General features: G+C 36.2%; 3 protein-coding genes across 8 annotated transcripts; 1 reads left to right on the forward strand and 2 right to left on the reverse strand.

Annotated features, from left to right (window-relative positions):
- The first annotated feature begins 11 nt into the window (after positions 1 to 11).
- Positions 12 to 11,149, forward strand: LOC128233003 (general transcription factor IIH subunit 1-like). 4 transcript variants are annotated; one of them, XM_052946848.1, is made up of 15 exons: positions 12 to 68; positions 392 to 564; positions 2,207 to 2,408; positions 2,790 to 2,886; positions 4,360 to 4,422; positions 4,703 to 4,796; positions 5,376 to 5,525; positions 6,641 to 6,720; positions 7,034 to 7,169; positions 7,633 to 7,733; positions 7,923 to 8,129; positions 8,486 to 8,576; positions 9,111 to 9,226; positions 9,824 to 9,916; positions 10,402 to 11,149. In XM_052946848.1, the coding sequence occupies exons 2-15, from the start codon at positions 411 to 413 to the stop codon at positions 10,486 to 10,488; spliced, it is 1,671 nt and encodes a 556-aa protein (XP_052802808.1). In that variant the 5' UTR covers positions 12 to 68; positions 392 to 410; the 3' UTR covers positions 10,489 to 11,149. The 4 variants fall into 4 exon arrangements, with proteins under 4 accessions (XP_052802808.1, XP_052802807.1, XP_052802810.1 ...); XM_052946847.1 differs by having other exon boundaries at positions 20 to 250; XM_052946850.1 differs by having other exon boundaries at positions 20 to 238.
- On the reverse strand, positions 11,042 to 18,861 carry LOC128233004 (uncharacterized). Of its 3 annotated transcripts, none has more exons than XM_052946851.1 (13): positions 18,486 to 18,861; positions 17,730 to 17,885; positions 16,840 to 17,391; positions 14,708 to 15,022; positions 14,510 to 14,609; positions 14,305 to 14,398; positions 13,997 to 14,148; positions 13,693 to 13,831; positions 12,302 to 12,496; positions 11,946 to 12,140; positions 11,537 to 11,599; positions 11,330 to 11,443; positions 11,042 to 11,167 (listed from the first exon to the last, which is right to left on the reverse strand). In XM_052946851.1, the coding sequence occupies exons 3-13, from the start codon at positions 16,979 to 16,981 to the stop codon at positions 11,096 to 11,098; spliced, it is 1,581 nt and encodes a 526-aa protein (XP_052802811.1). In that variant the 5' UTR covers positions 16,982 to 17,391; positions 17,730 to 17,885; positions 18,486 to 18,861; the 3' UTR covers positions 11,042 to 11,095. The 3 variants fall into 3 exon arrangements, with proteins under 3 accessions (XP_052802811.1, XP_052802812.1, XP_052802813.1); XM_052946852.1 differs by having other exon boundaries at positions 14,305 to 14,395; positions 18,486 to 18,860; XM_052946853.1 differs by lacking the exons at positions 16,840 to 17,391; positions 17,730 to 17,885; positions 18,486 to 18,861 and having other exon boundaries at positions 14,708 to 15,161.
- Positions 18,862 to 18,932: 71 nt separating this feature from the next.
- LOC128229652 (uncharacterized) lies at positions 18,933 to 19,697 on the reverse strand. The gene has a single exon (XM_052941430.1). It carries the CDS (start codon positions 19,668 to 19,670, stop codon positions 19,035 to 19,037), a length of 636 nt encoding a protein of 211 aa, XP_052797390.1. The 5' UTR covers positions 19,671 to 19,697; the 3' UTR covers positions 18,933 to 19,034.
- Between the last annotated feature and the right edge of the window lie 194 nt (positions 19,698 to 19,891).

Raw genomic sequence — 19,891 nt, forward strand, 5'->3', positions numbered from 1 at the left:
TTATATTTGATACGTTCACCGCAGCGGTTGTGTCGAGAATCACCAAGAATCTCACAATTTTATTTTCTGTACAGCAATTGGTAGATTATGATGTGTCTGGATGCATATTAAATAGTTTTACAGACATGCAACACGTAGATAAACTCACCAATAAGACTCTTGTCATCATATGTTGTCAATATTCCAGTTGTACTTGATTCGTAATCGGAATATTTCATTTCGGACAAAATCTCACTCTGTGAGTGACAGTGTATGTGCATTAAGACAAGATTTAGCTTTCAAGTGAAACTGAGAATAATTCATCCGTGATTTGTCATGCTTCTTCTCCAAGATTCTAGAATAACAACTTATGGTACGATTAGGTTATGTTATCCTACATTCTCAATTACAGGTGCTTTCTTTGAACAACAATGTCCCGTCAGTCGGAGGAGGTGCTGCTGATTGTGAACCATGTTAAAAACAAGAAGGTTGATGGCGTGCTCTATATGATGGGAGAGAGACTGGCCTGGATGCAGGCCAGCAAACAAAGCTTCACGTATAGCCATGCTTATGCTGATATCAAAGGTATTTATAAGTGGAAATATATGAAAAGATTATGGAGGCTTTTTAGCTCAACTATTTGAAGAATAAGGAGGCTTTACTACTAGCCTCAGTGTCAGTGTCGGCGTTGGAGTCCTGTTCAAGTTTTAGGGCAAGTTGACATTTATAACTCCAATACCCTTCTATCAATTCACTTGTTTAGTTGTTCAGGACCATCACACAATGAGGTTACATTACTCCATATTATCCTAAGTACAAATTATGGCCCCTTACTGACTTAGGAACAATTATTGACGACCGTCTTACAATTAGGTTACATTACTCAACTGTAAACCAAATTTTATTGCTTTTGAAAGGTACATTTTTATATTTTTAACAAGTAAAACCTGGTTTAAAGAATGACGGTGGGAGAGCAGGGTCAAACTTACCTATGGTATTGAATAATTTTTGTTAGTTTTGACATATGCGATATTAACTTGGTATATAGGAATAGTTTATGGAGATCTTTCATGGGATTGCGGTTGGGCCCCTAGGATCAAGGTCAAGTTTTTACAATAAATAGAAAAATGGTACTGAATATAAACTTTAGTAAAGGTTGACATATTGCCATCAAACTTGGTATATAGGATGAGTTTATAGAGACCTTTCATGGGATTGCAGTGAGGCCCCTAGGATCAAGGTCAAGGTGTTACAATAAATAGAAAAATGGTTGGCACTGAATATAAACTTTAGTAAGGGTTGACATATTGCCATCAAACTTGGTATATAGGATGAGTTTATAGAGACCTTTCATGGGATTGCAGTGAGGCCCCTAGGATCAAGGTCAAGGTGTTACAATAAATAGAAAAATGGTTGGTACTGAATATAAACTTTAGTAAGGGTTGACATATTGCGATCAGACTTGGTACATAGGATGAGTTTATAGAGACCTTTCATGGGATTGTGTTTGGGGTCTGAGAGCCATGGTCAAGGTCAAGGTAACTTTTACTAAAAATAGAAAAATGGTTTGTACTGAATAACCTAAGTAAGGGTTGAAATATTGTGACCACTTGGTATATAGGGAGAGTTTATGGGGACCTTTCATGGGAATGCTTTTGGGGCCCTAGGGTCAATGTAACTGTTACTTAAATGAGATAACTGTTAGGCTTGACATATTATGACCGAACTTGGTATGTAGGAAAAGGTTATGGATGACTGCCATGGGATTGCGTTTGGAGCCCCTAGGGACAAGGTCACTATTACTAAAAATAGATAAAACAGTTAAAACTGAATTTCACAAAAAAGGCTGAAGTTCTTCTGACAATCATTTTTGATTTTGTCACAATAGGGGGTTTCTTTTTTACTTTAAAGCTTTTAACAGGAACATATTGCATCATTATTGTATTAATTTTTTAATACAAACCAGCATATAGTCGAGCATTGTCCTATGACAGCTCTTGTTTTATTTCTTGCCATTATCATCATCATTGCCTGTTATACAGTAAAGAACTGAAGTTTGAAGTCTTGCGAACGTATTTAAATCTTCTATTAAAACAAAAGCTTTCATTGAAATAAAACAATTTTAATGCATGAATTTGTTTTAATACAATCTTCTACTGAATTAGGCATTTTGCTTTCTCTTTAAAGTTTAAATTCATAAAATAATGGGGATGAATTGTTTGATCAGCACAGAAGATATCCCCGGACACAAAGGAGAAGGTTCAGCTGCAGCTGGTGATGCATGATGGCGGGGCGAATACTTTTCAGCTTAACAACCCGAAGGGCCGGGCAGCCCAGGTTGCAGACAGGGACAGCGTAAAGGAACTCCTGCAACAGCTCCTCCCCAAATTCAGGCGCAAACTAAGCAATGAACTTGAAGAAAAGAATAGGTTATGTAACAGATATTTTGTTTGTATGCTGCAAAAAAACCCATATGTCTAGTACAAAGTTGCCTGTTGATATAGAAAGTTGTCAGATGATATTTGTTGACAAAAAGGCTATTTTTGTCTTTTTATTGATACCATTATATTAATATGGATTTTATTGTTAGCTTGATTCAAGAAAGTAGTTGTACAAGACTACTTATAAGATTAATGATGAGAGGCAAGACCTTTTTTATTCCTTTGATCTTTAATATTGTGAACAAGTGGAAAAGTGTTTGTGATGCATTAATAAACATATCTTTACAGTTCTATGAGTAATATGAAGTTGTTGCAAGGTAAATGCTTGATAATGCGTATCTAGCATTTTTACTTTTTGTTTCATTTTAGACTGTTACAGGAGAACCCAGAGTTGTTCCAGCTGTACAAGGACCTGGTGGTTTCCCAGGTGATCACTGCCGAGGAGTTCTGGGCCACACAGGCACCTGTAAGTAACACTAAATTGATATAATTGGCCACACTGACACTTGCAAATGACATTGAAAAGTGTACATTATTATTGGCCACACAGGCACCTGTAAGTGGTATTGAAGAATGTCTGTTATAATTGGCCACACTGGCACCTGTAAGTGCTATTGAAGAGTGTCTGTTATTATTGGCCACACAGGCACCTGTAAGTGGTATTGAAGAGTGTCTGTTATTATTGGCCACACAGGCACCTGTAAGTGGTATTAAAGAGTGTCTGTTATAATTGGCCACACTGGCACCTGAAAGTGGCATTGAAGAGTGTCTGTTATTATTGGCCACACAGGCACCTGTTTTTGGCATTGAAAAGTGTCTGTTATTATTGACCACACAGACACCTGTAAGTGGCATTGAAAGATATCTATTATTATTGACCACACAGACACCTGTAAGTGGCATTGAAAGATGTCTGTTATTATTGGCCACACAGACACCTGTAAGTGGCATTGAAAGATGTCTGTTATTATAGGCCCCACAGGCACCTGTAAGTGGCATTGAAAGATGTTTGTTATTATTGGCCCCACAGGAACCTGTAAGTGGCATTGAAAGATGTCTGTTATTATTGGCCCCACAGGCACCTGTAACTGGCATTGAAAGATGTCTGTTATTATTGACCACACAGACACCTGTAAGTGGCATTGAAGAGTGGCTGTAATTTTTGGCCACACCGGCACCTGTGAGTGGCAATAAAAATGTCTGTTATAATTGGCCACACAAGCACCTGTTAGTGGCACTGAATAGTGTCTGTTATTATTGACCAAACAGGCACCTGTTTCTGGCATTGAAAGATGTCTGTTATTATTGGTCCCACAGACACCTGTTAGTGGCATTGAAGAGTGTCTGTTATTATTGGCCACACAGGCATCTGTTAGTGGCACTGAATAGTGTCTGTTATTATTGGCCACATAGGCACCTGTTTCTGGCATTGAAAAGTGTCTGTTATTATTGGCCACACAGACACCTGTAAGTAGCATTGAAAGATGTCTGTTTAAATGGAAACACAGGCACCTGTAAGTGGCATTGAAAAGTGTCTGTTATTATTGGCCACACAGGCAGCTGTAAGTTACATTGAAAAGTTTGTTATAATGAATGTCAAAGAAGTGATTTCACTCATGCATTTTAACTAGATATTTTGTACTCTGTTTTGTATGTGGAATACTGTAACTGATGTTTTCAAAAAATATACTTCATGAATTACCGTAATACATGTAATAAAATTTCAACTCTTGATATTCTTGTATGCACTGTTGTTTTATGTGTTGTTTTATTCAAGTACTTAAGACAGTCTTATTTGATGTTCCTTTGAGGCCTATTAACTTATTTAGCATTTCTCAGTCACACTGCATTCCTTTAGACATGTAATGTGTTCTATAGTTAAGACAGGGCAGTAACAAAAGTCAAAAGAGAGTGATATTTGTTCATTTTTTATTTTCAGAAATACAGTGCGAAAGAGAAAGTGGAACAGAACCAAACAACTGGAGTATCAGCTGCATTTTTAGTAAGAAAATATAAAACAGCTGGACAAAACGTTATCTGACAGTTATCATTTGTCATAAAAAATCTTTAAATTGTTTTCGTGACAAGCTTCAAGTATGGGCAGTACTAAGGTGTCTGTTTCCCAGAAAAGAATTCTCTGTCATGGATGGGTTATCAGACCAATGACTCAAACCGAAAAGTAGTAAACGGTTTACAATTTGTGCAAGATTTTGGCCAAAGCCGGTGAATTAATGAGTAAAACAATTTTTTACAAGTGTGCCATTTTAAATTGTATTTTACAGGCTGACATTAAACCAGAGACAGATGGCTGTAATGGGCTCAAGTATAACCTCACGGCTGACATCATAGAGTCCATCTTCAGAACTTATCCAATGGGTAGGTAGGGAAGGCCATGTGACCCTTTAATATACTTCAAGTCTAGTAATAGAAATTATAGCTTTTAACATGTACACATATTAAGAATATGAAAGTTGCTTAGCTTAATCATTATAGAGCTCATGGAATTTGAAATTTAAATTGTTATCTTTTATGCTCTCATATTACTTAAATGATGCTTGGTTTCTTTCTCTGCTTTGGAATTGTTTGACCAAATTTTAAGCTCATCCCTTTTTTAACTTAAAAAGTACAGGTGAAGTTCAGCCTTGATTTCATTGGCATCTTCGTGAAAAAACCTTGAACTTTGGCCATCACTCAAAAATGTTCCCAGATATTTGAATGCAACTTGGTACACAAATGGCCAAAGACAATATGCATATATAGAGCAAGGCTCATTACACTGGCTTAAATAATTCTCAAATTATGAACAATATCTTCAACTGAAAAAAACAGCAACAAATACATTGGCCATGGGGTGCTCATGTTTAAACTATCATCCAGCTGTTTTCTGGAAATATTAAAATAATATATGTATGCAATAGGACATTGTTCTAAGTAATGTTTGTTTCTTTATCTCAGTAAAAAAGAAGCATGCAGAGTACGTCCCACATGAGATGTCGGAGAGTGAGTTCTGGACAAGGTTCTTCCAGTCACACTATTTCCACAGAGACCGCATTGCACATACCAGCAAGGACCTCTTCTCAGACTGCGCCAAGAAAGATGAGGACGGTATGTTGTAGAATTTGTGAATATTTAAGAATTACAAGATTGTAAATCTTATGATATAAGATACATGTATAGCAATTATAGTTCTTGCTGATTATCAAAATTGCGAATGCTTAGAATGATCAAAGATTACGAAATTATATTTGTTGTAACTACATAAACTTCAATCTCAAGTAAAATGCCTGCCTGATACTGATGTACATTGTAAGTTATATTGCTGCGGTTTTAAAATATTGATGAAAGTTAAATACAGTATTTCCTCAAGGATCTTATCGGGTGTTGGTACCAACATCCCTTCACAATCGGTGCTTGATTCCTAACATGCCTAAATTAATCTGACATGCCTAGTCCAGGGACGTGACATGTCAATAAAGTTATGCAATAAACCTTGGACCTGATCGGGAAGACTGTTAAGTTTGTGCTTCACTGATGAGGTGTTAGCCAATTAATTAGTGGTGATCCGTTCAGTTGGGGTTTTTATCAATTAATTAGCGCAAACTTTTGAAACATTTGAAACTGCTGTATTAATTTAAATCAAATAATGTAGATTTAAATAGTTTGTCTGCTGATCTTTTTTATTAATTTTAAGTTTAGGTTTATTTTTTTCACCTTTAAATGAAATTCAGAAAATCACGTGGAGAAGTTTGATTAAGACGTGGCTGTGATCAGTGGACTCCAGGCGATAATCATGACTTTCTGTGTAACTTGTGAATTCAAAAATCAAGTGGTCATGTGTGTTTACTGATTTGTTGACGTTGACTCATTATGACAACATGTTTAGATTTTGTTTCACCTGCATACGTCCATATTTTGTAAGAATTATTAAGTTAACTATAAATCCGTTATTAGAAAAATAAATCTTATTGACTTGGCATGTATTGATTTATCTTATCATTTTGAGTGTGGTTTACTTAAACTTTATGACCTTAAAAGATCTTGAATTGCACCATCTGTGAATGAAGGGGGTGATACCCCTCCCTAGTACACCCAATTCAGCTTAACAGCACTTAAATAAATCCTTGGGGAAACACAGGTTAAATAGTATTGCTAAGATCATTTCTTTGTTTAATTTAAAGCATTTTTATTTGTTCATTAATGTTATTAATATTCACTTTCAGAAATCAAAATGGAGGTTCAAAAGAGAAATACAGACCCGTTGCTGGATATTTCTTCCCTCAAAGATGGAAATATAGGAGATGTTAGCATATTAGTATACATATGACTTCTGACTGTCAGATGTATAAGTAATATTATTTGAGGCATTTTCATCACAGGTTATTGATAAAACTCGAATTAGATTTGATTTTCACAACCTCTGTTGGTTAAAACTTTATTATTTATCAAATGTTTAATTAATTTATTTAATTGATATGCATGAATCTTTACTTCTGTAGACTTGGATCCAATTTAAAGAATACTAATGTCTTATTTTAAAAGTAATATTCGGGATATGTTGGTTTAGCAAAGTACATGAAGTATTTTCACTGTTACCATGCATGCTTCTGTGTCAGGGTTATGGAGGTGGGATAGGCGAAGACAGGGGAGGCTCTGCCAGCTCAGCCAACATGACGATGATACGCCGTTTCAACCACCATTCCACTATGGTCCTCAAGGCCTGTGAACAGGCCGGCAGCCAGGCTACAACTGGTATGAATTGTAGAATTGTATTTACATTTGAAGATTATGATGTTTAATGCTTTGATTCCAATGTGCTGCTATGATAAAAGTAAATACTTAACAAAATGTGTAGCTGTTTTTGGAAGCAATTAGCTGCCAATGGTAATTTGAAACCTATCGTATATCAACTGGTCTGTTTGCGAAGAAAAAAGTGAAGGAATAAAGGAAATGTCATAGCCTTGGTTGTCAATGGCACCATCATGCAATACCTGCAATGTTGCCTCAACTTGAAATTCATTTGAAATATCAATATGAATACTGCTCATATCGATGATATCAGTAACAATTTGGACTACTCTGGCTTGAAGATGTGTTTATACTTTAGTTGTATGGGCAGTCCCTTTTTATGTTTTACTGAAATAGAAATTGACTTCACTTCCATTTAATTAAAAAAAAGTAACTGTTGTATTAAGAAATGAGTGGGAATTTTTAGCATCAAGCCAGAATGGAGCAGCAAGGCCTGCCAATGGGAGTCTTGCAGCCACACAAATGAATGGAGAGACAAGTCACTCTCATGAAAACACACCAAAAAAGGTTAAGATCTTCTTGTAATGTTGTTTTTTGTGCTCTTCTGTATAAGATTTTTTTTAATTCATATCATCATTCAAGTTATAGATTTAATAGCAAAATACAATATCAATGTTTTTAATATTTTTGTTTTCTGCCAATTAATTGAAATAGATATTGTATGTAAGAAAAGTAACAACAAAGAGCTATTTGCAGGCCCGAATTCGAGAAAAACTTCAGTTTAATGACCTAGAAGTGACAGAATGTCGTAAGACTGTGAATATGCGGTTGTCACGCATGGAGCGCTACCTCCACGGGCCTACGCCTATCACATCATCCCGATATACTTCCAGTGAGGATCTCATCTCAGCAAACAACACTGTATCTGCGGAAATTGACTCATGGAATCCAAACCTCACTCATGTATGATTCATTTTCTGAAAATTTCACCTTTTGAAACATTGTTTATAGTTTGAATATTAACAATTAACACATTATGTATTACAGCCCTATGTCTTAGCTTCCTGAAATGAATTTTATAAGACATTTTTACTCAGCATTGAATTTTTATTTAACTTTTAAGTATAAAACTATCAAATGTTTAAATCTATAACAGTTATATGTAAGTCTTATTTTATTTTAGCTTAATTTACCATTTTTTTCTGCTAAAATGTGATTGATTTTACTGAAAAGGAATATGACTACATGTTTTAACAAGTGTAGTTTGTATTATGTAAGACTCCCTGTAGAGTGATTACAGTTACCTATGTCTTCCCCAGGTTCTGCTGGGCTCATCAGCAGTTACGGTTCTTGGGGAGTTGTCACCAGGGGGTGCGCTCATGCACGGATCCACACAGCAACAGCTCAACCGTAAGATAAAGTCAAGTTTGCTTCACAATAAAAAAGAATGATTAGTTTACTCACCAAAATTAATACTGTTGACAAATACGGATAACTGTGACTAAAAAAAGATGTTTAAATTAGTTTCACAGCAGAATCTTTTAATTTATTTATTTCTTCTTCTTTTTTTTGAGGCATGAAGGACCACATTTATTTGCCCCTAATAGGGCCTTGTATCATTCATTAACAGTAACATTTCATGCAATTTACATGCATTTAGTTATAATCATTTACAAACTAACAGTTTTAACAGCAGTAGACAAAAATGTTAAGATATTTATGGTAACAGTACATACTGAATAGTCTATAATAAATGGTTGCTGAGTTACTGATGTGTATATAAATTGCATGTATGTATTAATCTATTTAAATTGAATTGCCATTTAATTTCCCAAAATGTAAATCTGAAATATGAAAAAAAGTAACTAACTTATGAATATTTAAATCTTTTAATTTCTTTGGAACAAGCCAGGAATGAATTCTGAATTCAGCTTATTTCTGCAGAGATGGTCCCGGATGATGTACAGCAGGAATTAAAGCAGTCCTACTCAGCCCTCTGTGAACTGCTCCGGCACTTCTGGGCCTGCTTCCCTGCATCAAACAAACTTCTTGAAGAAAAGGTACACTATATTATTAGCTAAAATACTTGTTATTCCCCTTCATTTACCCAAGAGATGATGTGAAAGGCTTGAGCAGTGATACTCTGCTCTCTGTGAACCTCACTGGAATACATGATACATGATACATGTAATACACAAGAGATGATTCAAAATAAACAGGACTGGCATACTCATAACAATTTAACCCACAATGTATTTCCTATTGTTTCATGTAAATGCCGTATGTGTTTACGTATCCTATTCTTTAATTGTCCATTTTTACCCTATCTGGTTTTATGGAAAGAAAGTTTTTGTTTATAGCCTCAGTGTCAGGTTCATTGCCATTTTGCTGTATTTTTGGCCTCGTGTTGGTATCTTCATGCTTTTGTGCAGGAGAATGACCTTTATGATACAAGAATTTTTTTCCACCAAATGGTTGTTATTATTGTTGTAGTACACCAGATAATGGTTAAACTGTTTGAGACCTGAAATTTTCATGAAATCCAAAATGGAACCTTATGTTATGCGGCTTTCACAGTACAGCATTCACCATTCAATATTCATAGATTAGAATTTGATGTTTTACGTATTTGCTTAAATCCATTGTGCTTACTTCAGGTTGTAAAAATGAAGTCCACATTAGAGAGATTCCACATGAACAAATTAAACCCGCTAAAGGACAAATTACTCCAGAGTCACTATTCCATGGATGTAAGTAGTTTATAACTTCAGAGCCACTACAAAATTAATATTGTAGTTTATTACTTAGGAGTCACAAGACCATAGATGTATGTTGTTTGTAATTATTTAAATATGACCTCAGAGTCACCACACAATGTATGTAAGTAGTTAATAACTTCAGGTACACAACATCATGTGTGTAAGTAGTTTATAACTGAATCTGAGATGATCATTGGTTGAGGCTGGGAATTAGTGGCAAATATAAAATAAATCCATTTCTTCTTTAATGCATTCAGGCAATATTCAATGTTATTGCAAGACTGGTACTGTCATTTACCTCCTTCAAACATAGATTTATGGATGAGACACCATAGTGGGGCATCGCTTAACAGATTTGGAAGGGGAGGGCATTACCCATCTGTTTGACTCAGTTCTTCAACAGTACAAAGCAGTTGAAGACCCAGATTGATGCAGATGGTTGTTTTTAAAAATTTCTATTTATTTTTGTGTTCTAGCTGACAGCACATATGCAAGACCTCCTGAATGCGGCATACACAAAGTTTGAAACTTGGCAGTCTAGACGCATGCTACGGAAATCCTGATAGTGCAATTACACAAAGGAGAAAACTCTACATTATGCAAGACTATCACCTATCCTTGTGATATTTGTGGCGTTCATAGTCTTCCAAATAAACTGTTTGGGAATTTGTATAGAACTGCAAGCAGGGATGTTCACAGTTACATGTGATAACAGTGTTAAGTGCTGTTGTTGGGATTTATTGCAAAACAAAATATGAAAGGAATGATATTGATGATAATTTACTGTACAGAGCATGTATGTGTGCCATAATGATTAAAATGCCGTCGTCTGCCTTTTGCTTCAAAATGAGAATCAGAAATTTTATGCCTTTGAAGGTTGGCTAGTAAATGTGCATGTTAGTAATTGCATTATCAATTAAACTGGATTGCACTTCAGTGGCATTTCTCACTAATTTTGACACTAATTACATGATTGACTTTATTAAGCCTTTTTATCAAAAATATAGAAATGCATGTGATAACCTGGTATCCAAAGGTTGGTCTCTGGGGGATACATGGGATTTGTCATTAAACGCAATTTGTTTTTGTTATAAATAAAGATGTAAAAAAATGAAGTCTGGTCTTTACTATTTAATGATCAGCCATACAAAGAAAGTCAAGAAATGTAGGTCATTTCCATTCAAGTTTGTTCTGAAGTTTTCTGAACGTGTGCCTGCTTTCCATGAAAACATCATATTTGGCCTGAAAATACATACAAAATATAGTATATCAAAATTGATGTATTTCAAGATAAATATTTACTTTTCGTACTATGTTTGTTAAGATATTTGTTGCAAACGGTCATAAGATTTATAAACAGGTTCAAAAGTGTTGTGTGTGTGTTTTTAAGACAATAAAATGTACTTTTGTATAATTCCTTAGCAGCGTTTTTTGCATAGGAGAGTCTACTTTATGCTGTAGGGATTTCAGGTCCTTGAAGTGCTTCTCATAGGCAGCAAACTTGGCAGACAGACTATCCTGAAAGTAGGAGAAATGTGCATGAATGAATAATGGGGACTTATAAATAAATGAAATACTTTTAGGCTTGTTTCTATAAAAAAAATAACATACCAGATGAGTTCTGTTTGCCTGTGTTTTACCATTGGATAACCATGTCTCAACTTTAGTCTGAAACTGAAAATAAAACATAACATTTTCGCCAATCGGAGTATAGTATTTTCTCAAAGAACCATTAGCAATGAATAAGTGTCTGATAATCTATAATTTGATTATACATCAGGCCACAATTTCTCGGAACTTCATAAGCTAAAACAACTTTAGAAGGCTGTTTTTCTATTAGCCATAAAATGAAAAATGGTTGGTGGCTATCATAAAGATAATTTTTATTGAATTCTAAAATCTCATAAAGGAGTTATAGAAAATCATAAATAGTGAGCTTAGCTTTATCCTGTTATAAGGGGCTTAAATTTTTAGAAATTGGGGCCAGAATTAAATAGTGTCTACACATCAATCAACTTACGTTTGACAGATTTGACATGATATTTTCAGTGAGAAAGTTAAAAACAGTATCCATGGCAATTAGTGTTTCCATAACATTGTTGGTGTTTACATCACAAAGCCAGTCAATGCGTTGCTTCTGTTGCTGACAGATGTATTCCCGGCATTCGCCGCAGATGTATAACAACAATGAAATCGTTGGCTCTACTGCAGGACTCTGGAAACAAAAAGAGATGATAAAAGTGATTTTAGATCATACTCTGTATATATACAATACTGAGAATGAGATGCTACCATAGTAGTTTTAGATTCAAATCTCAGTACATCATTGAACGCCTGAATATCTTAATTTCACTAGCCACGTACGAAGTACTTTACCCCGACTACGTTGATGACGGCCATGCATGGTGTGGCGTCTGGAGCCTCCAGCCGATCATCCGGGTAGTAGAGAAGGAGCTCCCGGTGTGAGCACTTCCGACACTGCGCCAGGCCACATACGCGGCAACTTGCCATGCTCCTGTGGACGCCAAGGGAGCACTTGCACTTCCGACACTGCCCATTCTGTTTCTCCACCTGTACACACAGACATAGATTATGTATACATTTAAACAAAAAGCAATGCAATCTGTCTTATAAATGCAACCTAATATTGTTATTTTGATATTTGGTACCGTAAAATTCTTATAACGAAATTGACGTGTTTGAAGCGTTGACTTTATGCGAGAGCGTGCCTACGTGTGCGATACACACGGTCAGTATGTAACGGGCATGTGCGCATTAAAGGCACACACACTATTTTGACCGGAGTATTACAGGTTTGATAAAAAAAAATATTGCTGGTTGTATTAGGTCTCATGAACACTTGTTATTGACGTTCTGACTTATAGCGAAGCAAGTCAACAAAAACAGTGTGTGTATACCACGTGACAAATTGCGTCGTAAATGCAACGTCGGATGGCAACATTTTGCTTCGAATGAAGAGTTTAAACAGATATCTTCACTTTTTCTTAACCATTTTAAATTAAACGTTGCGCAGTCTACGCCGCTTACGGTGCCCCGCCTTCGGGCTTTTACCAGAGATTGATTGAGAGTTTAGTTTCTTTACACACTTCGACAAACCTTTTCCCAGTTCGGCCGTATGACGGAGCACTGTCAAAACATTATTTTGAAATAGGTTTGTCGAAGTGTTTGATGAATCTAATCACCTTATCAATATCACGTAATAAAACGAAGGCGGTGCCCTAAAAGCGGCATAGACTGCCCTTTGTTTCATTTAAAATGGTGTAGTAAAAGAAAAGTTATCTTTATTTTAAGTTTTCATTTTAAGCAAAATATTGCCTTCCGACGTAGCATATATGATATAATTTAACACGTGGTATACACACACTGAAAAAGGAGAACTTTGTTCAAAAGTATGTTCAAGTAACCTAAAGAACATACACTTAAACATTGAAGAGAAAGTTGTTTACATTTAAATAATTTGAATGTTAACAATTTACTCTTCAATGTTTGAAACATCTTTAGCAATTACAATTTGAGTTTTATATTCAAGACCTTGCTTGATCTGTGGCGAAGTGGATAACGTCACCGCCTGCAAACCAGATGACATTTCTTTTTCGTACGAAAGAATTTTGTGTTAAAATGTTTATGAAATAAGTTTCATGTTTCAAAAAAAATAGATGTATGTTAAGTTTGATTACATCGATATTGAAGCTAATGTAATAATGCTCGACATTATAAAGTTAACTAGGCTGTATTATCATATTTACTAGCCATGACCGGGATTTCTGCCAGTCAGGTGTTTTGATGGCTCCCCGGAGATCATGTATCACCTTCCGGGCCTCCGATAGGCACACACTCTTCTGGAAACCACTCAAAAGCCGTTCGCACTCGCCGCGGATATCCAACCTGTACCCATGGGTTTTGAAATCGGTAAAATTTATATACGAATGTCAATGGAAATCTGTAAAACCCAAAATGTTACATGCGGCCACGTAATCGGAGAAGAAGTCACATTATACAATACGTTTATTTTATTAAATATATTCTTGAAAAACTACATGTATCACTCACTCGTCCCTCCAGAAAGTGTTAGTCAAGGCCTCAACCCGCTGTGTAATGACGCGGGCGTACCGTGCCACCGTACGCTCGCGCTCAAACTCTGGCGTCAAACTTCTCGTGCATCCGTCTGTTAGCGCATCTTCGTCAAAACACAGCTTGCATACCTGAGAATTTTAATAATAAGGAAAACACATTCGCATAAATTATACTTTCTTTATTATTAATTTTATGGAATACGTAATGCCAGATCCAGTGAATTACACACCTCATTTTACCTACATAGTACTTTTCAAAGCAATGTTACACGGAGTCACACGCACCTTTCTTAGTTTGCCCGACGGGTCCGGACGCGCCAGTCGGTTCAGCTTCCGTTTGTAACTCACGCACTTCTGACAGAAAACATCTCCGCACCTACTATTTAAAATATGAAATGTAGAAGAAATAGTAATAGAAACGTTTGCAAGTAAGATATATAAACAATAAAGTCATAAACCGAAAAATATGTATGTGCATGTCAAACGTTACCGCCGACAATGGAAGGGCCGTCTCTTGACGTTGAAGCGTTTTCCACAACCCATGCATTTTGGCCTGGCGTCTTTCTTCGCGTAGTGGGCTTTTATCATGCCTGGGAACACATAGAGAAGGCGTGTCACTGCATTATTTATTTCGTCAGGTTTATATATTCTGTTTCTTTTGTCGTAGCAAAGTAAATTTAAAACAAACCTTTCCACTGCCCAATCTCGGACTCGTCAAAACAATATCGAGTGTCGAATTCTTCGACGTCTTCCTCGACTCTCTGTCCCTCGTCTGTATCAGTTACTAACTCAGGAATCTCGTCATGTGAAGTCTTCTTACGTTTGCTTTTAGAACTTTTTTTCCTAAAGCTCAGCTTCCGGAGAAATATCCCCTTCTTTTTGAGAATGTTGTCGCCCGCGCCGTTGTCCTCCTCGTGCTGCCTCTTATACGAGCTTGTTTTTCCCTGATGCAGGTCATTTTCGCAGCTGTCCTTATCCAGCTCCTCCGAACTCAGAAGTTCCTCTGGAACAGAACTCTTCCGGATATAAGTTTTCTCGGCATTAGTTGTGTGCAATTCTGGCATAGAAGACCTTCGAAATGATACCCTAGAAAATTCTAGACAGATCTGTACATCTTCTTGTTCGGCCATTTTGCACGGCAATCATCATGACCATAACCGGTATATACTCTTAGCGTCCGCCGGATGGTTCAAGTACTAGTACTTACAGTTGTAGATTGAAATAATTTTAGATCAATCGATTATAGTTTTAAAAGTATTGTTTCCTTTTAAACACTTTATGTTCATATACATGTAGTTATATTTACATCATCTAATGTAAACTTATCAGTCACGATGGTGTCGGGCATGTATTGTATTGATCCATGTCATACAACTTTGTCGTACAAGAGTTAGTAAAACATGGTCTTGAAATTGTGATGCACGTCATTATAAGCACAGTTCTGGCAACTGTTGGACAATATTTTAAACAAATCGCATTTTCGTATGAGCAGCGAATTTAAAGAAGTCTGTACTGGTTTCGACAATTGTACAGTACTTAACGTGTCCCATTAATCTTTTACCCCCGACAATTTTGCTTCACAGCACAACGTTAGAGCATCATAATACCTATTTAGTACGTATTGTCGTCTTATACTAAAATAAAACAAAAAACTTGGCGCGTAAGAAAAAACGATTCATTTCGCCATATCTGGCAAATTGCTGTTTTCGAGTTACTACGGTAACGATAATGGACGCTGGTTGTTCGCTTTGAATGCGGTACCTCGCATTCGTTTAATCCCCAGTCGCGTGAAAACGATATTATTTTCTGTTTATAATGTTATACAGTGAAAAGGTCTGTTTATTTATATATTTGAACACGTTGTTGTCTAATTTAAAAAGGTATGAATGTAAACCAAGGCTAGCACTGCAGTTATTTGATGCCTTTGTTTCATCTATTATTACATATGGTTGTGAAATATGGGGATTTACAAAATCTGCACAGTTGGAGAGGATACATTTGAAGTTTTGCAAAACTATACTTGGGGTTAGACAAACAACATCCAACGCTGCTATATATGGTGTATTGGGTAGATACCCGTTACATATTAATAGATATATACGGATTTTAAAATACTGGTTTAAACTTAAGAAAAGTGATAATATAGTTATTCAATCGGTCATTGAAGATGCTATGTTAGATATTGATAATGATAAATCAAACTGGTTTAGTAATGTAAAGAACCTTCTTACACGATATGGATTTTATTATGTATGGTGTGATGATTCACAGATAAACGAAAACCATTTTATTTGTATTTTTAAACAACGTCTTATAGACGAATATTTACAGCAATGGCAAAGAAATGTCAACGAAAATGGTATTTTAACTTTGTATAGAGAACTAAGAACCTCATTTGAATTTGAATATTATTTAGAAAATATCCTGTCAAGAAGACTGAGAATTGCTATTACAAAATTACGTATTTGTTCCCATAATCTAAGAATACATACTGGTAGATATGATAGACTTGAAAGAAACTTGCGTCATTGTCAATTATGTGATTCTAATGAATTAGAAGATGAGTATCACTTCATGTTTAAGTGTTCATTATATGTTATGTTAAGCCAAAATTATATTAAACGTTATTACAGAGTTAGACCTAGTATGTTTAAACTTGTTCATCTATTAAATACACAAAATAAATCTGAAGCATTTATGTTAGGTAAATATATATCGGAAACATTTAAGATTCGTAATACTTTATTAATGAATATATAAACCATATCATTAATTGTTCATCGTAATAAGTTGCTTTTTTATTTTTTACAGGTTAATTACCGTTTAATCCATTCCATATGTCCGGAGCCTGACACATGCATCCAATCCGCATTCGCGCGGCGTCCGTTTTGGAATGAAGATGTGTGAAACATGTGCAGAATACGGATGCGGAAATCGTGAACATAGAATACCGGCCTTTCATTCAAATGCATGTTCACTTGTGTCAATGTAGTGAATACTCCAAGTGCTTCCAGCGCTTTGATAAGTAATTTGTAACTATTGTAATGAAGATTAAAAAAATATATTGTATTTAAATCCGTGTATTGTTAGCGTTGAAAAATACGATCGCTTTCTTCCCGATTGGGAAAATAATGAGAACGGACGTGTGGTGAAATAGATTACTGGCTATATATCATCAGTAAAGGAACTTCAAGTAGGCAACTCCGAGAATAATATGAATTGCGAACGTCCCCGTGGAGGCAACCAGGCGGCCGGAAGTGTTGCAGAGATCTGAGTTGCAGTAGCACTCGTCGGAAGATCCCCGTTTGCTTGTAGCCGAGCTGTGGTAGCAGGCCGTCGCCTGCCACTGCCGCTCACAGATCCGCGCTACCACTGAAAACAAGTCACCACAGACAACATAATGTTTCTGTCAACGTCCATTTATCACAAATGATAAATTTATTAGCCCTGCTTCAAAATCGTGACACGATTGTTATAAAACGTAAGAAAATGGTATTTGTTTTAACATGTTTTGTAACTTCATAGAATGTGTGTTCACTGTAATAATTGTATTATATTCTTTTTTCTCTTTGCTGTATCTTATCAAATTCAACTGAATGCATAGATGGCGATGATATGTTTCATTACTAAGCCACCATCTTGAATATTTAATAAACAATTCCTTGACTAGCCGGCATTTCTATATACGTATTTTTCTGACAACCACATACCTTTCACACTGCCTACAAAAAAGGCTATCTTGCCGCACGTGAGGCAGTCGGCGGGAGTGGACATGTTGAGGTTGTGGGCGGTCGAAGCCATGAACGTGTCGCCACACCCCTTCCCATCTCGCAGCGTGGTGCACTCGTAACACCGCTCACACGCACCTGCCGGGTGATAATTGGGGATAACCATAAGATGATCCAGAATTTATACTCTATATATAAGCTATTCATGATGCTCTATCTACACATCGTCGGCAACCACGGTACTTTCTTCCGTTACACTTCATACAACAAAGTTTAGCGTACTGTACATCGGGGGTATCCGACGATGTATATACATTATAATAAAGCATCATTTATTGAAACTATCCCAATGGGGATTCTCGATGAATGAACACATGTGTGGCAAAGTTCTTATTTTTACCGTATATTATTCTACATGTATGATTTTTTTTATTATAGTATGATAAGGCTACAGCGACAACTTTTTCCCCGATCGCGCGCCGAATGTAATTATATATATACGTTAGGTTTTTATTATTATTATTATTATTATTATTATTATTATTATTATTATTATTATTATTATTATTATTTCATGCAAACTATACATGTTTATTTAATGCGAGGAGACACTCTGGACGGGCAAACGTATTTCATAATTTCATAATGATTTATAGGTTTTCTTGAGGAAACTATATAAGAATTTGGCTTGCCAAGAAACTTACAGCAATTCAGGAACTGTTAAGAGATAATTCCTACCTTTAATGACAATGGCCGAAAACACCAAACTGAGAAAGTAAAATGTATCCATGTTTAACAATGAAATTGTGATGCACGATCGGCGTCAACTTTAAATTGTCAATTAGTTTACGACTTAATCTAAGGAAACAGTTTATTAAACTATCCGTATATATGAAGTGTTTGTTGTTCATTGGCGAGCTTTTCAAATCACGTATGCAACACAGTTGTACTCCTCGATCTATTTGATCACAGCCCGGTACGTTAGTACCTGAATATTTCAAGACTGATGATTTTGAAGTCGAGTTAGTATAACCTTTAGAAGTACAACATACATGAACATAGTATTTAAATGTTATATTTATGATATGGTTTACTCCGTTAACATTCGTTTAAGGCTGTTCGAGGCGTCTCAACGCCACTGTTTTTTTTTTCTTTTTGACAAAGTACAACTGTTATAACAAATTTATTAACTGCCAAGTAAACATTGTGGTCATATATTTTCAGCAAATATCATAAAGCATGCAAGTGTCAGAGATGTCTCATTTTATTTATAAAATGCACATATTTTTATCGTTGGCCAAGTCTAACAGTGCCCTGGTCAGCAGCCCTCCCAGAAAGGACAGTTGCGACGCAGGCGACACTGAGCGGCTCCAGGACACTCCTGTACCGGAAATCTCCGTTCTCGTGCCAAACCCGACGGTTCACCCTCGTGTACATTGTCACCGGAAAACACACAGCGTCGGACAACCCCGGCCGCCTGCACGTGCACTGGACCTCGGCGATCTGTCGGGGAACTCTGTTTTCATCCTCGTTCACCACGTACCTCCAAGGGCAGAGTGCTAGCTCCCGCATCGAGTTGCTTTGTATTCTACGAGTTTCACCAGTATCAAGAACACCCGTTGTCACTCTCCTGCATCGGTTTCTACCATATAAACGTTTGCGCGTAATATTAATGTATTCACTTGGAATGCTGTCTATAGTATCGTGCGGCTTTACCAAGTTCGGAAGCCCGCTGAAGGTGAAATCAGCAATATTTTGGACCCCGGCTAGTTCCGGAAGCGACCGCAACGTGCGCCCGCGAGGTACAATGTTCTCGTGCTGATCTTTAAGTCCGTCGCTTAGCTCAGAGTGTCTCAGTGACGAGCTGCCTTGCATTTGAAAAAAACAGCACGCCAAAACGATGGTGGAAATAATGTTTAGCATTATAAAATTTATATTTAAGGAAATGAATGAGAGTTCAGTTTTGAACAAAATGGAATAGTTACTGTTAAGTAAGTGTTTCTGTCTGTATATATATAGCTTTGAGGGGGAAATCTTATTTTAATGCTGAGAGAAGATGGTATTTACAAAACGCAAAGTCGCTTCCGTGGATAAATATAACTCTTACTTAGCAATAATGTCTAGTTATTTCATAATCTTCATTA

The sequence above is a fragment of the Mya arenaria genome, chromosome 4, assembly GCF_026914265.1.
Source record: "Mya arenaria isolate MELC-2E11 chromosome 4, ASM2691426v1".
In the NCBI taxonomy this organism is placed as follows: domain Eukaryota; kingdom Metazoa; phylum Mollusca; class Bivalvia; order Myida; family Myidae; genus Mya; species Mya arenaria.

Bases quoted from the DNA above. Each gene is read 5' to 3' on its own strand.
- LOC128229652 (XM_052941430.1), bottom strand. From the start codon at position 19,670: ATGCTAAACATTATTTCCACCATCGTTTTGGCGTGCTGTTTTTTTCAA.
- LOC128233003 (XM_052946848.1), top strand. From the start codon at position 411: ATGTCCCGTCAGTCGGAGGAGGTGCTGCTGATTGTGAACCATGTTAAA. The intron at 7,734-7,922 runs GTTAAGATCTTC...AGCTATTTGCAG, and splicing joins ATGAAAACACACCAAAAAAG to GCCCGAATTCGAGAAAAACT. The intron at 9,917-10,401 runs GTAAGTAGTTTA...TTTGTGTTCTAG, and splicing joins AGAGTCACTATTCCATGGAT to CTGACAGCACATATGCAAGA.
- LOC128233004 (XM_052946851.1), bottom strand. From the start codon at position 16,981: ATGAAAGGCCGGTATTCTATGTTCACGATTTCCGCATCCGTATTCTGC. The intron at 12,497-13,692 runs GTAAATATGATA...CTGTGTGTACAG, and splicing joins AGAAATCCCGGTCATGGCTA to GTGGAGAAACAGAATGGGCA. The intron at 11,168-11,329 runs GTACATTTTATT...ATGTATTTTCAG, and splicing joins TGCTAAGGAATTATACAAAA to GCCAAATATGATGTTTTCAT.